At 41.7% G+C, this 15,234-nt stretch overlaps 4 protein-coding genes across 4 annotated transcripts; 3 read left to right on the plus strand and 1 right to left on the minus strand.

The window, feature by feature from the left end:
* Window positions 1-3,847: 3,847 nt before the first annotated feature.
* LOC117148377 (SET domain-containing protein SmydA-8) lies at window positions 3,848-8,136 on the minus strand. Its single transcript, XM_033315734.1, has 2 exons — window positions 7,014-8,136; window positions 3,848-4,744 (listed from the first exon to the last, which is right to left on the minus strand). The coding sequence occupies exons 1-2, from the start codon at window positions 7,863-7,865 to the stop codon at window positions 4,103-4,105; spliced, it is 1,494 nt and encodes a 497-aa protein (XP_033171625.1). The 5' UTR covers window positions 7,866-8,136; the 3' UTR covers window positions 3,848-4,102.
* A 4,222-nt stretch (window positions 8,137-12,358) lies between these two features.
* LOC117147365 lies at window positions 12,359-13,157 on the plus strand. Its single transcript, XM_033314232.1, has 2 exons — window positions 12,359-12,439; window positions 12,686-13,157. Exons 1-2 carry the CDS (start codon window positions 12,407-12,409, stop codon window positions 13,130-13,132), a joined length of 480 nt encoding a protein of 159 aa, XP_033170123.1. The 5' UTR covers window positions 12,359-12,406; the 3' UTR covers window positions 13,133-13,157.
* A 10-nt stretch (window positions 13,158-13,167) lies between these two features.
* On the plus strand, window positions 13,168-14,033 carry LOC117147364 (zinc finger A20 and AN1 domain-containing stress-associated protein 8). The gene is made up of 2 exons (XM_033314231.1): window positions 13,168-13,229; window positions 13,351-14,033. Exons 1-2 carry the CDS (start codon window positions 13,182-13,184, stop codon window positions 13,876-13,878), a joined length of 576 nt encoding a protein of 191 aa, XP_033170122.1. The 5' UTR covers window positions 13,168-13,181; the 3' UTR covers window positions 13,879-14,033.
* A 349-nt stretch (window positions 14,034-14,382) lies between these two features.
* LOC117147561 (sarcocystatin-A) lies at window positions 14,383-14,887 on the plus strand. Its single transcript, XM_033314502.1, has 2 exons — window positions 14,383-14,601; window positions 14,658-14,887. The coding sequence occupies exons 1-2, from the start codon at window positions 14,432-14,434 to the stop codon at window positions 14,854-14,856; spliced, it is 369 nt and encodes a 122-aa protein (XP_033170393.1). The 5' UTR covers window positions 14,383-14,431; the 3' UTR covers window positions 14,857-14,887.
* The last annotated feature ends 347 nt before the right edge of the window (window positions 14,888-15,234 follow it).

Below are 15,234 nucleotides of genomic sequence, written 5' to 3' on the forward strand. Positions count from 1 at the left end.
TTCTAGGAGGTTTCAATTTTTTGCAAATTTTGATGATGGTACCCCTTACAAAAAATTCGAAAATTTGGCCAAAAATTAATTTTACAAAATCAGTTTAAAAGTGAAAGGGGTTGTTAGTATTGGTTGTAAGGAGTACAAAATGGTACTCCTTTTTGCTCTCTGACCATTTTTAGTCAAGTTATAGCCAAAAAAGCCAATTTGAAATTTCATTTTTTTGCCAAAAATATTTTCCCAGATTTTTTGTGAAAAAAATATTTGGTATTTTGATCAAAACATTCGAAATAATTACCCAAATATGGAATGTCATACCTCGTTGAGTTTGTTTCTTAAATCCCAATCGAATTGCATTCAAGTTTTGGAATTCTAGGAGGTTTCAATTTTTTGCAAATTTTGATGATGGTACCCCTTACAAAAAATTCGAAAATTTGGCCAAAAATTAATTTTACAAAATCAGTTTAAAAGTGAAAGGGGTTGTTAGTATTGGTTGTAAGGAGTACAAAATGGTACTCCTTTTTGCTCTCTGACCATTTTTAGTCAAGTTATAGCCAAAAAAGCCAATTTGAAATTTCATTTTTTTGCCAAAAATATTTTTCCAGATTTTTTGTGAAAAAAATATTTGGTATTTTGATCAAAACATTCGAAATAATTACCCAAATATGGAATGTCATACCTCGTTGAGTTTGTTTCTTAAATCCCAATCGAATTGCATTCAAGTTTTGGAATTCTAGGAGGTTTCAATTTTTTGCAAATTTTGATGATGGTACCCCTTACAAAAAATTCGAAAATTTGGCCAAAAATTAATTTTACAAAATCAGTTTAAAAGTGAAAGGGGTTGTTAGTATTGGTTGTAAGGAGTACAAAATGGTACTCCTTTTTGCTCTCTGACCATTTTTAGTCAAGTTATAGCCAAAAAAGCCAATTTGAAATTTCATTTTTTTGCCAAAAATATTTTCCCAGATTTTTTGTGAAAAAAATATTTGGTATTTTGATCAAAACATTCGAAATAATTACCCAAATATGGAATGTCATACCTCGTTGAGTTTGTTTCTTAAATCCCAATCGAATTGCATTCAAGTTTTGGAATTCTAGGAGGTTTCAATTTTTTGCAAATTTTGATGATGGTACCCCTTACAAAAAATTCGAAAATTTGGCCAAAAATTAATTTTACAAAATCAGTTTAAAAGTGAAAGGGGTTGTTAGTATTGGTTGTAAGGAGTGCAAAATGGTACTCCTTTTTGCTCTCTGACCATTTTTAGTCAAGTTATAGCCAAAAAAGCCAATTTGAAATTTCATTTTTTTGCCAAAAATATTTTCCCAGATTTTTTGTGAAAAAAATATTTGGTATTTTGATCAAAACATTCGAAATAATTACCCAAATATGGAATGTCATACCTCGTTGAGTTTGTTTCTTAAATCCCAATCGAATTGCATTCAAGTTTTGGAATTCTAGGAGGTTTCAATTTTTTGCAAATTTTGATGATGGTACCCCTTACAAAAAATGCGAAAATTTGGCCAAAAATTAATTTTACAAAATCAGTTTAAAAGTGAAAGGGGTTGTTAGTATTGGTTGTAAGGAGTACAAAATGGTACTCCTTTTTGCTCTCTGACCATTTTTAGTCAAGTTATAGCCAAAAAAGCCAATTTGAAATTTCATTTTTTTGCCAAAAATATTTTCCCAGATTTTTTGTGAAAAAAATATTTGGTATTTTGATCAAAACATTCGAAATAATTACCCAAATATGGAATGTCATACCTCGTTGAGTTTGTTTCTTAAATCCCAATCGAATTGCATTCAAGTTTTGGAATTCTAGGAGGTTTCAATTTTTTGCAAATTTTGATGATGGTACCCCTTACAAAAAAAGCGAAAATTTGGCCAAAAATTAATTTCACAAAATCAGCTTTAAAGTGAAAGGGGTTGTTAGTATTGGTTGTAAGGAGTACAAAATGGTACTCCTTTTTGCTCTGTGACCATTTTTAGTAAAGTTATAGCCAAAAAAGGCAATTTGAAATTTCAATTTTTTGCCAAAAATATTTTCCCAGATTTTTTGTGAAAAAAATATTTGGTATTTTGATCAAAACATTCGAAATAATTACCCAAATATGGAATGTCATACCTCGTTGAGTTTGTTTCTTAAATCCCAATCGAATTGCATTCAAGTTTTAGAATTCTAGGAGGTTTCAATTTTTTGCAAATTTTGATGATGGTATCCCTTAAAAAAAAATGCGAAAATTTGGCCAAAAATTAATTTCACAAAATCAGCTTAAAAGGAAAATTTTTTCAAATTTTGATCTTGAAATTTTGATTTTTTTGAACATGTCGTTCAACTCGCACCCAAACTATTTACTTCCTGAAAAGGCTCAGATACAATTTTGAAATCAGACCAGCCCCAGTTCCACCATGCTCTCATTCAACTCTTTCTATAGGGTATTTCTGGTGCAGACAAATGTCGTGTTTGGGAATGGAAAACGCGTGCAATTAATCAATGTGGCACCGACTGCCCATGCACCCCACCCACCCATCCAACTCATTAAGCATCCCATCAGATCTCAGAAGCTGGCAGGGTGGCTAAAAGCAATTTGTGATTAGAACAGCCACCTGCGACAAGCTCCTTTCATTTGGCGACAAGTCGGAACGGATACAGATACATATACAGATGCAGATACAGATACAGAGAGCTGATACTGCGACAGATATTTAGATAGTCGGCCAGATAGAGAGCTGGATCGACGGATAGATACACGTCGGTCGGTCATTATTTTCGGCTATATGCAGCATAATTTATTAGCATTTTTATTATGGCTTTATTTATGATTGCTGTGTTTTCAAATTTGTTTGAATGTGCTCCGCTTTCGGCGATCCTTTATTGTTATTGCAGATTTAGATACAGATGCGACTACAAATATTTGCAGCCACACTACACAGTATATATCGGCTTACTATATCTTTTCGCGCGGCCTTCTATTAAGATCACACGATGACATCGGCCAAAGGGGAGGACTCTCGAACAAATTGATGAGACAGGTGGAGCCGAACTGAGCAAGAATGTATATCTATATCCATAGGATACGAATAATGCCGTTGGGGCGGCGAAAGATTTATTTTATTAATTTCATGTACACGATATTCGATTTAATGAGCAGTTTACTGGGGCAAAACTGAACTGAATCAAATCAAATCGAATCGAATTGAATTGAATATTGAATGCGGCAAATGGCCAATTCGCATTACCAGTAGTACCGCGTATTTCTTTATGTTCCCGCACACCTACTTATGAATCTCAATTTGAATCTGGCTATATATGCATATATAAATATATATATATATATAGTCGATCGTAAAGCGGCGGGAGGCGGTTGTGAAGGCGATCTAAAATAGATACGGCCGCCAGTTTTAACGGTCGCCCAAAGTCGACTGCAACTTTTAATGGCAAATAAAACAAATGCCAAGCGGAAAAAGTCGAATTAAATGGCAAGAAATTTATGAATAAAGCGCACAAAGTTGGTGAATAGTTTCCCCAGTTTGCCCACAAAATTACTTGCCATCCGGCATTTATTCCGGAATTGCTTTTTCACGATCCTTAAACAATAATGATCGCATAAATGTCGCATGCTGAGTAATTACAAGCTTGCACTTTTTAATGGCCCTATATCCCATGTCCAGTATTGAAACATTCACATGATCAGCAGCGGCACAAAGTTGCTATACATATTCTTTCTCCTATATATTCTCTTGAATTTCAAAAATATTTCAAGCTAGACGGATTAAAAAGCGTTTTGACAAAACGTTTCCAAAGCCCCAAAGCAGACAGTTCATTGGCACACTCTCGCAAGGAATTAGCAGCACTCGTCGAGTATGGTTTTTAATTTATTATAAATAAATAAATACAAATACAGATACAGATACGATTATTTAGTTTAGTACGCACAACACAGAACTAGGAGAGATGGCCAAAAGGACTGTTGGGGAACGACGCGTCGATTTTCAGGAGTCGAGTATTGAGTTTCTCCAAGCTGCATATTCAACATCCTTTTGGGAGAAATCCCAGAATCCACTCAGCCAGGTACTCGAGTCCCGAAATAGGTGACTGCATACGGCGGCTATCTAAGCCAACTCGGCGGTGGCCAACGGCGGCGCAGCAGGAGCCGTGCCAGGATCAGCTGTGCCCGCTGGCTTGGCCTGCTCCGCCTGCTCCTTCTCCAGGACCTCGAGCAGCTTGTCAGCCTCGGCGGCCTTGGCCTGCAGCTCGGTCAGCTTGAGCTGCTTCTCGGCCTCATCCGCCAGCCGCTTGGCGCGGCGCTCCTCCTCGCGCTGCAGCAGCTCCTCCAGGTGGCTGCGGAGCAGGCTGTCGCCCAGGCCCAGTTTGTCCATCAGCTGGGTGATGTCGCGGCTGTAGCGAAGGCGCGTGTTGTGCGCCAGCTCCTCGGAGCAGTCCTCGCGTCCCTGCTGGAGCCGCTGCAGCACGGACATCTTGGCATCGATGACCACGTAGTTGGAGCTGGGTATGAAGCTGTCGCTCTTCTCGTTCAGGTACTGCACCAGTGTTCTCAGCGAATTCGAATTGACCTTGGCATTGATGGCGCCGCTGGCGAAGTCCTGCGACTTCATCATCTGCGCATGCGTGGACTTCTGCTTGCACACCAGGCAGTTCCAGTTGGGATGCGGCAGCCCGGAGATCTCCGGCACCACCAGACCCGTGCAGTTCGTGTCGCGGCAGTAGAGGCCCGAGATGAAGGCGCCTTTCTCCTGCGAAGCAAAAGGATTCAAAGTTAGAGGTGGGAGAACTAGAACACAGGATGCGCTCAACTTCATAACTAAAGTATCTAAGTATCTAAGCTGGGGCTATAAACTATGGGATATGGCTGTAAATTTATGGCCACATTATCTGATGATCGACAGTTCATTATCTATTCAATCGGTAATTGGTTATCGCCACACTTGCCAGCCCATCGATCACTTTTGCAAAGTGGCACAGCAGCACATTGGGGATTTTTGGGGCGGTGAATCATTGGGGCCAAATGTCTCGGCTAATGAAAAGCGCTTTCACATTTCTGGGATTCCGATTGCGATTCCGTTTCCAGCTAAAAATAATCCCAAATCGGATTGAACAAGTGATCTCGCCGTGTATCTGCGACATGAGCATGCTGCATACCTATGTACATATGTATATGATTCGCCAGATTGACATATATAATTATTAATAATATTAATAAAAGAAAAACTTGTCGCTACGTGTGCGTTTTAATATTCGCTCGTGCGATCGATAGATATCCATATCCACACACAGGTTTGTTAAGGATGCCACGTCATATCCATAAAATTCTGAATCCGATTCGTTTGGCCAATTTGCTTGGTCGTAAATTAAGTTGGATAATTAATGGTTCCGATCCGCAGACTGCACTATAGACAGGAAAATCTCTTCAATTTTGGATTCACAATAGTATACGCAGCGAAGCCTGTTACTCAATATTTTGTGTTTAGAGCAATAAACTTGTAATTGGGATAAAGATCGAAACGGATGGCGAATGATGAGCACTCGGATCGGAGGAAGCCATATACTATATACATATAAATAAAATTCCATTTGCGGGAGTTCGCTGAACCATAGTTCAGATTATATGTTTTATAGTTATACCAACACGTGCCACACACTCAAGGGCAGGCGACTAGCAACAGTCTGGCTATTTTCAACAAGGGGGCAATCAAAGAATGCTAAAATAAATTATAGATCTATATTGGCAACAAATGATGTTTGCATAGATGTTAGATGTTTGCATACTAAACTATTTCTAGTCATCATCTTCGAAACGACTTCTACTATAGTCTCTTTATGGTTATATTAATCTGATTCCAAGGGTTTTTCGTGTAGCTTTCATTATTTGGCCTCTGAGTTGCGCCTGCCTCGCATTCTCGGCGAATGTCAAATGGGGGGAATTATGATCCGAGGCGCTATATGTGTGGCCATGGCCAAGAAAATCTGTTTCTATATGCACATGAGAACAAAAAGAACAACAACTGATGTGGGGCGAATAAAAAATATCCATCGGATAAAATGGCAAAAATGTGACAAAATTTGAGCGGCGAGAACGTAAGAAATCAAAATCAAATCAATATGAGCAGCGAAATGCCAGAAGAAAACAAAATGCCAGTAGATATAAAAGATATAGAAAACAGCAAGAATTGTGATTTTGATAATGTGCCCCTCCCTTATTTTTATTTTTTTGCAATCTATGCAGGAATTTCGAAAAGACTGGCAGCGAATTAAAAAGCTTTTTGGAATCCATCTATTTATTTGTGATTTAATTGAATTGTTTTCGCCCCTTTAAAAATAAACAAAGTTGTTTATGGCCAGGCTTTGTTATTGTGGCCACTTGCCGCCACTTGTTGCGCCTGGAAAATGGGAAAACCGCTGGGGAAAAGCCAGGGCAGCGGAATGGAAATCAATCGATGGCCAAGAACAACACAAATCCACAACTTGTAATAATAGCGGGCCAAATCGATCTGGCCGCGAGTCTTTAATTGTTTTCGGATGGATTTGATGGGCACAGGAAATCCGAAATGAAAGCATTTCGCACCCGAAACAATTGCGGCGAGAATAAAAAAAAAAATAAGGCCAGCAAACTTGGAAAATTGTCTTCTTTGATGGATCATCATTCGAAAAATGAGCAATCGAATAATAAAAAAAAAAATTGGAAAATCTCTTGCAAGCACGTACTTCAAACCGCAAAGAACTATAAAGATGTTTGATTATTTCTTCGGTCAATTGGTTAAATAGTTTATTCAGCTGGCCCATCGATCATCACTGGGGGTTTTTCTTTCGGGGCTCATCATCGATGATTCTCCTCCAGAAATATACGCAAAATAAAAGTGCTCACTGAGGTAATTACCAAAAGAATAGAAGCATTTCACATTAAAGGCTAAACTTCGATCTAATAAACTAGTAAGGAATGTTTGAGTTTCCTTCTTTCAATGGAATATATTGAGCTATCTGTGGCTACTTCATCCATAAACTCACCGTGGGATCGGAGCAGCGTGAGCATTTGCAGGTGAAGTTCTTCTTCATCTTGAGGAAGAGGTGGCGGGCGATGTTGCCGGTGAAGAGCTTGGTGTAGGTGGTGGTCACCTCGAATCCCTCGGGTATGTCGACGGCGGCGCGGACGATCATGTTGTTGGTCTTCTCCTCGAAGGTGTAGTAGGCGTTGGGAATGCAGTCGTGGTTGACGACGCCGAAGAGTGGATACAGTGCCCGGTAGTTGAACTCCTGATTGTCGTTCGTTCGGTCCGTGGTCTTGTCGAATCCATTGGTCCGAAGAACGGCGACGGTGCGATTCATGATCTCGATGAGCTTCTTGTCGGTGGGGAAGTTCTTGAAGCACTTGGCCGCATTGCGCACCTCGGTGCGATGATTGTTATCCAGATTGGCCTGCAGGCAGTAGATCAGGTCCCGCTGCTCCTTGTTCAGATTGATGGCCCTGGCGACGCAGAGCAGCCGGATGATCACCGAATTGGCCACGTCCGGCTCATTCGGTCCCCACGACTTGAACAGATCGCAGTCGCTCTTGTGCTGCTTCTTCTTGGCGCACAGGGAGCACACGGGCAAGCCGCATCCCTGGCGGCACATGAATCTCGTGTCCGGCAGCATCTTCAGGCACACACTGCACGCATTCAGGGAGTCCTCCTCGTGGGCGGCCAGTCCTATTAGCAGCGGACTGTCGCGGAAGATGATCTCGCCACGCTTGAGACTCCTTGTGGCCACCACTCCGCGTCCGGCGATCTTCGAGACGCCAATCTCCCAGGCCGGATCCTTGTCCTTAAACGGCGCCAGGTGCAGATCCAGCAGCTCCGAGGTGCGTTTCGGGCAGATCATGGTGGGGGATCAAGGATCGCTGCTTCGCGCAGATCACACAAAAAATGTAAAGCGGCACTTGAACAAAAAGTAAGTCACTGGGCGGAATCTGTCGATTCCTGATTTCTTATTTCCGATTTGTTTCTCCACCAATTGAAATTAGTTAACTCTGTAGTTTATTCTCGAGGATCTCGCAACCGATCTCTGGTTAAGTCTCTGGTCTTGAAATCTTTCGGGGGAACGGATTGGTTCGCCTGCAGCGTTTATTTCGCGACTGCCGTGAGTAAACTGTCGCCGTTTTCCAGCCTTACATGATTTTTATGTGAAAAGTCGGCGAAAAGCTGAAAATTCGGCAAGCTGTCGACGATCGCCAGTTCGCCAGAAACGAACGCCATACGAAGATTCACGATAATCGCTGGTGGGCTTCTCAGCATTTCGCCATGTTCGCCACACGGCGATGCGATTCCCGATTTCTTGGGCGGCGTTGGCGGATCGGGACGATGGGTATTGGATGCGGAAAGAGGGCAGCGGGATTGGGAGCAGGAGCCCAGACAATCCCATGTACCAGGGAAATCCTGGTGTCCACTCCGATGGATTGATGAACAGCGCATTGTTGCTGTCTGTCTGTTTTGACAGGAACACTTGAAGAAATTACATAGGTACTTAAATAAATTATTATAATAAGTAATATATTTTAGTAACATTTTAATATGTATTATTTAATCATAAGTAATGTCATGTAGTTTAAATAAAATGCTATAAATTGTTATTAAAATATTACAATATTTTCTGTATGAATGTAATGTTTTTCGCGCAGTGCAGTTGAATGTACGGGCGAATGGATGGATGGATGCTTGTCGGGCGGCGGATGTACAGATATCCGCACATCCGAAACGAGTGTTCAAAATTGTCGGCACACACACGGATCGAAATCGGCATGGATTTGTGCATCTCTGACAGCGCTCTGGAGTTGCGCCAAGAATGCCGCCCCATCAGCGGATGATGAACGATCTCCGCCGGCACACAGAGTTTCTGGCCGAGATGGGATGGATGGACATGGAGGCGGAGGGCGATGGACATCAGCCTCTTGGGGTGGCTTAAATCACTTGAATGCGCCCCACGTTCGGCACTTGATTAATCCGCCCACGGAAGTACCGAGCAATGTCCTCCGTAGCCGGAATAAATTCCGGATATATCCAAATCGCACAAATCACAAATGTATTCGAATAAGTTCATATAGTTACAATATCAAATGAGACTTTATTCCATCTTTGGATATACCTAACACTAAATTTCCCAATGAAACTTCCTTCTTTTTGGTAAGATTCTTTCAAGGCTGCGAAATGCAACCGATTTGTAATATTTAATTGACTGTCTGAGTGCAGTTGTTTTTTTCCCAGCGGAATAAATATTATTATTTTAGTTTCTGTTTGCATTCGAAATGTTTTGATCATGCGTCGGGCAAGTGCCAGCGAAAGCAACTTAATGAATTCGACAAACTGCAAATTGGCCACTGCCTTCGCCACCTCAGCATTTGCTCATGTTAGCTTTCGGATTTGCAGATTGCAGATTGCAGATTTCAGATTTTATATTTCAGATTTAAGATGCTAGATGCTAGATAGACCGCCCCCGCCCCCGCATCACCCGCCGGATGGCAGCGATGACGAAGACGCCTCACGTGCATCGAATGCATCGCGACTTGGCCAACCATTCCGCATTTCGCCTTCCGACAGCAGCAACTTTAATTTAATGAAATGCAAAATAATGCCAAGCAAATCAAGCAGCACAAAAACGCAAAACAAAAAAGTCGAAAAAAACGCCAAAACCCAAACTAAAATATTATAATAAAATTCGATGTATGCAAATGGATTGCAAAATATGCATATGCCATACAAAAAAGATTAAGTACATACGTATAAATGCAACTAAAAAAATTAAAAAAAAAAAAACAATTTATTGGCGCTTTGACGCGTTTTTGCTCCGCTCCGCTGGCAATGGGGAATTTGGCGCCACCAGTGGCCATGTCGTGTCACAAAGTTGCCACCGCGGAATATCCCATCCATTCTGATCCAAAAAAGTATATGTATATAGGCGAAACATAATTATTTTGTTGCCAGGTGAGTGCACTCCAGACTGCCAGTTCGCGGTTGACTTTTCGCACCTGCACTTCCTGCGTTTTGGGGAAAAAAAACGTGGAAGTGGAAAATGGCAAATGAAAAATGGAAAATGCGCTGCAAGGTGCCAGCTAATTACAAGTTAATCGAGATGAAAATCTCACTCAGTGATGCTTATTTAACGTATATTAAAATAATATTATTTATATGCATGACACAACGAGGAATGCAAAGAACTGTTTATCCGAATGATATCCTTTATTGAACGGATTACGCTGCGTATGATTGATTTTTAAACGTATGCGTGATAAATCAATTATACGCCATGTTGTCTTTACACACATTTTTGTTTGATTGCAGTTCCTAGAATATTTGCTATGCATAAAGCATTCTTTTTTTTATAATTTTTCCAATTCCAAATGATACCATCATACCCCATTGCTACCCTCTAGCATATGCACCACCAAAATATTCTAACAAAATTAGAAACAACCGAATGTATGCCATTTTTCCCGCTTTTCTTGTAATTGTTGCAGCTCTCTCTCTCTGGCTTCTTCCTCCTCCTCTAATTTTCAGAGTCAATTAAAATTTGTTAATTTTACTTATAATTTTAGGGTAGGCCAAAATGCAATGCGACGACAAGCCCGACAGGGAAAAAAAGTTGCAATTAAAATTTTTGCGCGACTTTGTCACATTGGCAAACAAAAAGGGGCGGTGTGGGCGCATGGGGGCGTGGCATAGGGGGGGGTTGAGGTGAGATCTTTTCTAATGGCGACCAATTTGCCGCTGAATGAACCACGTAGCACCAGAGATATGAGTATCTTTAGATATAAAGTGCAACGAGATCACTGCAAGCGTGAAGATTTCGCCATGGAAGGATAAAGCTGCTGATTGGAGATGTGGATACATATGTAGATATATATATGCACATGTATAGAAAATATATATATATAGTGCTGAGATTTATGGACATGGATGAGCAGCCATGAATGGAAACGGGTTGTTTACCTCATAACGCACTCGATTTCAATTGGATTGCTTTCTAGAAACCCAGACACGAGGCAATCAAAAAAATGTTTGTTGGCCAAATAATGAGTTTTCCAAATTGTGATTTTGCCCTTGAGTGGAAAATGCTTATTTCTAAGAACCAAAATGATAGTTATTCAAATTCTAGAAAGTTAACTGCATGATATGATGAGTTTAAGGAAGAAGAAAGAAAGATATTAAGATGGTAACTAAGTTTTGTTATCAGAAGTAGGTAACTTAAGTGCTGCAACATTTTTATAGCATACTTTTTGGCTTGAAGCTTAGTAGAAAAGGTTACTAAATGTAGTATAGATTGCAGTTTAAGACAAGTAACTAAATTATTCAAAAGAACTTTTAGGTAGACAAATATTTACAAACATCTTAATTCTATTAATAGTGTATGGAATATTTTCAAATATTTTCGATTTTGGTATAAATCTGGACTGCCCGCTGAATAGTTTTCCCCAGCCATGCAGATGGTGGCCATCAGGGGAATGCCAAACTTCATTCACCTCAATGCCAATTACACGGCATGGACATTTTCAAAGCACCCAAAGTCCAACCAAAAACAACCCACCCACCGCCAGATACTCATTTTGGCAAATTTCGCATTTGATTTTTCCTACACTTAAACGCAATCAATTTTATTGCTCTCGTTGCGGTTGCGCCTGTCGAATCGAATTCAATTTGATTTGCTTTTGAACGCGCCATGTTTTCTGGCCTCTGCGGATGTGGATGTGGTTGTGGATGCGGATTTGGCCTGGTCATGGACACCGATTCCTTGGGTCCACACCTGAAGTATCCGATCGAGACGAGACCGAGATGAGATGAGATGTGGCAGGCAAAAACCAAAAACAGAAAAAAATATATATGAACTTGTTTACAAGCTAATTGCGGGCGTGGAATGTTACGAAATCGCAAATGTTGCTGCGTTCCATTCCATATGCACATGATCTGCGGATGATCGTGATCTATATCCATCTATGCATGTATATACATATATCCGCGACTTATGGGCTAACATAAAACAGATGACGAACGGCAGCTGTGACTGCCAATTTCGCATCAAAAACAAAACTCGAAAAGGCCAATATCGATTTAGACCAAGTGCTGCGAGAATTTTGAATTTTCCAAAAACAGATGCGATCGCCAACAGGCAAGTAAGTGGGGAATAATGCTCAACTGAACTGGCACTTACTTACTACATTTTACTACATATTAGAATAGTTTTAAAAAGCTCTACATGCCATTAAATAATAATTAAGATCTGTACAGTAACCGACGTAAGTGTAATACTGCAGTTCAAGTTATCGTAGGTCAGCAGCCATTACCATGTCAATCGGATTAGCGACGATCCACTGGAACTTTCCTTTTGGAACTTAGTCCAGCTTTGCCAGTGCTCCGGATGACATCGCCGTGGGAATGATGCGGAGATCACAGATCTGGTTGCTCAGGGTGAGTAAATGTGATTTATGGCCCATTCGCGGCAAACAAACCGGTTGCAATTGGACTTTAAGGGAACCATACAAATGGGTCCATGCATCTGCGACCATGTCAGATTGTTCAGCTCATTGTTGTGTGCAAAGCAAAGGTTACATAATAGTAGATAATAATATAGAAAATTCCCAGAGGATTTGCGATTCCAGCCCACCCTAAAGTTATGTCAAGTGCCACTTACAATATTGGATCACCTATTTCCAGTTGCTGCTGCTGCTGGTGGAAATGACGCCCCCGGCTATTCCGGTGCCCATGCGATCCTCCCAATCGCTGGCTCTACTGCGAGCTCGGGATCAGTGCGGCAGGGAGCTGACTGCCGCCCAGCGTCTCCAGCTGGACAGGATGCAGTTCGAGGATGCTGCCCATGTGCGCCACTATCTCCATTGCTTCTGGTCGCGGCTGCAGCTCTGGCTGGATGAGACCGGATTCCAGGCGCAGCGCATCGTCCAGAGTTTCGGCGGCGAGAGGCGCCTCAATGTGGAGCAGGCTCTGCCAGCCATCAACGGGTGCAATGCGAAAACGAGCTCTAGAGGATCGGGCTCGCAGACAGTGGTCGACTGGTGTTTCCGGGCCTTTGTCTGCGTGCTGGCCACTCCAGTCGGTGAGTGGTACAAGCGCCACATGTCCGATGTCATCAATGGGAATGCCTAGAATATACATATACAAATCTAGATATTGTGACATACAAATATATAGGCAAATGAATAAAAGTTGTAAGAACACATGGATAGAAAGGATCCCAAGCGAAGTAAGTGTATAGAAAATGGTTTCGAAGTCAAAATGGTTTTAAAAGTCAAAAACCATTTTTGATTTTGACTATAACTCTAAAGTAGGCCACATATGCTAAATTAACAAATATGCTACAATAGACAGCATTTCGGAGCCTGTGTGCGAGATTCAGAAAACCAGGAAATATGCGAAGCGTAAGCGTACCGAATATCATCATCTGGAGCGGCAGTGATGCTGGCACCCAGCCGGCGATGACCATCCAGCTGCATGGGTTGAGCCACCATCTGGAGCAGAGCGATCATGAAGAGCGCCTCCAGGGCGACACACAGCAGCAGCAGCAGCAGCAGCAGCCGCAGCAGGATCAACCGCCGACTGAAGAGCAGGCGGTTAACAGCAAGGATGGTGCCGCCAATCAGGACACGACCGCCGATTCCGGCCAGGATCCAGATGGGAATCAGGCCCAGGATACCACAAAAAAACGCTGCGACAAGTGCGGCAAGAAGCTCGGCCTCACCGGCGGATTCCCCTGTCGATGTGGTGGCACCTATTGCGCCGTCCACCGCTACAGTGACCGCCATGAATGCAGTTTCGACTATCGCCAAATGGGCGCCAACCAAATCCGGCGTGACAATCCCGTCGTTGTCGCCAGCAAACTCCGAAAGCTCTAGCCAAACCAGACCAAAAGGGAGGGGCAACCATTCAAGCTTCTTCTTTTCAGTTGAGAATAAATAAATAAATACTAGTCTGGTTTGGTTTTAGATTTACATTTAGAACGGTTGGCAAAATAACAAAAAAAATTAAATAAATCAACACTTCGCATTTGTGCGGGAAAAAGTCCTTTCTTCTATATTTTCCTTGAATCAGCTGTCTGAGAACAGATGGTTCTATATGGTTCTATATGTTTGTATATGTTTAAATGAACTTTCTGACTTGGGGGCGATGATCGATAGATTAGAATGATACGTACTTTGTGGCCTTGGCATTGTAATTTGGGATTAGTGAAATCGGCTGTCTTATCAACCGGAAAAGGGCGCTTAATATGACCCAGTCGCTATGAGATACCACGAAATATACAAGTAATATACTATAAGTTTAATACAATATAATATGAGTATTAAGCTCTGGCTGACGCTAATCGGGATTCTTCTATAAAAGAGCAGGCCGATGTCGGCGGAGCCATCAGTTTTGCTTGGTTCGTCGCAAGCAAAGTCATCTATAAACATGTTTCTCGCCAAGATCCTAGTCCTGTGCACCGCCTGCGTCCTGGTCAGTGCCAGTCCGGCTGGACTCGGAGCACCAAGGAATCTTGAAGGCCAGGACCTGGCCAATGCCCAGCAAAGGCTTGAGGCATCCTTGACCAAGTTGGCTGCTGGCGATGGACCCCACTATCGGTAGGCAATAGGTCTATAGATCTTCTAGGGAGCAACTTCTCATTATGTACTTGTAGCCTCTCCAAGGTCCTTTCCGCAACGTCCCAGGTGGTCTCTGGCGTGAGGAATGATTACTCCGTGGAGCTGATCGACAACCAGGGTGCTACCAAGGTGTGCCATGTGGACATCTGGTCGCAACCGTGGCTTCCCGGTGGCATCCAGGTGACCTTCAACTGCCCCAATGAACCTGAGCTGGTCAGAAGGCACGATGCTTAAATAAAAATTATTGTTGGATTCAATTCTAAAACTTGGTATGTTTGTTCATCGGTAGCGAAACCTAGACTTTACATATTGGCAAACATAAATCAAGAAATTTTACTCTTAGTCAGATGCATTGATAACCGGGGGTCAATTGCTACTGATATTTAAATGGGGGCCGGGAACTGATTATTCTTATCAGGATGATGAATAGGTCATGATCCGCACTGTAATCTAGTTTGTTAGATTACGATTTGTGGAAGGTAAGGGCTGTAAAATAGTTTCACTCGATTTTTAGATGGTCCACTCAAGTGAAAACGGTTAGATATTCAAATATTTTTATAAAACAATATTGTTTATTTATTAAAAACATATTAATATATATATATTTATATC

This window comes from Drosophila mauritiana, chromosome X, assembly GCF_004382145.1.
Source record: "Drosophila mauritiana strain mau12 chromosome X, ASM438214v1, whole genome shotgun sequence".
Lineage (NCBI taxonomy): Eukaryota > Metazoa > Arthropoda > Insecta > Diptera > Drosophilidae > Drosophila > Drosophila mauritiana.

Coding starts and splice junctions, on each gene's coding strand:
- LOC117148377 (XM_033315734.1), bottom strand. CDS start 7,865: ATGATCTGCCCGAAACGCACCTCGGAGCTGCTGGATCTGCACCTGGCG. Junction 4,745..7,013: donor CACGCTGCTCCGATCCCACG/GTGAGTTTATGG, acceptor TTTGCTTCGCAG/GAGAAAGGCGCCTTCATCTC.
- LOC117147365 (XM_033314232.1), top strand. CDS start 12,407: ATGATGCGGAGATCACAGATCTGGTTGCTCAGG. Junction 12,440..12,685: donor CACAGATCTGGTTGCTCAGG/GTGAGTAAATGT, acceptor ACCTATTTCCAG/TTGCTGCTGCTGCTGGTGGA.
- LOC117147364 (XM_033314231.1), top strand. CDS start 13,182: ATGAATAAAAGTTGTAAGAACACATGGATAGAAAGGATCCCAAGCGAA. Junction 13,230..13,350: donor TAGAAAGGATCCCAAGCGAA/GTAAGTGTATAG, acceptor ATGCTACAATAG/ACAGCATTTCGGAGCCTGTG.
- LOC117147561 (XM_033314502.1), top strand. CDS start 14,432: ATGTTTCTCGCCAAGATCCTAGTCCTGTGCACCGCCTGCGTCCTGGTC. Junction 14,602..14,657: donor GGCGATGGACCCCACTATCG/GTAGGCAATAGG, acceptor ATGTACTTGTAG/CCTCTCCAAGGTCCTTTCCG.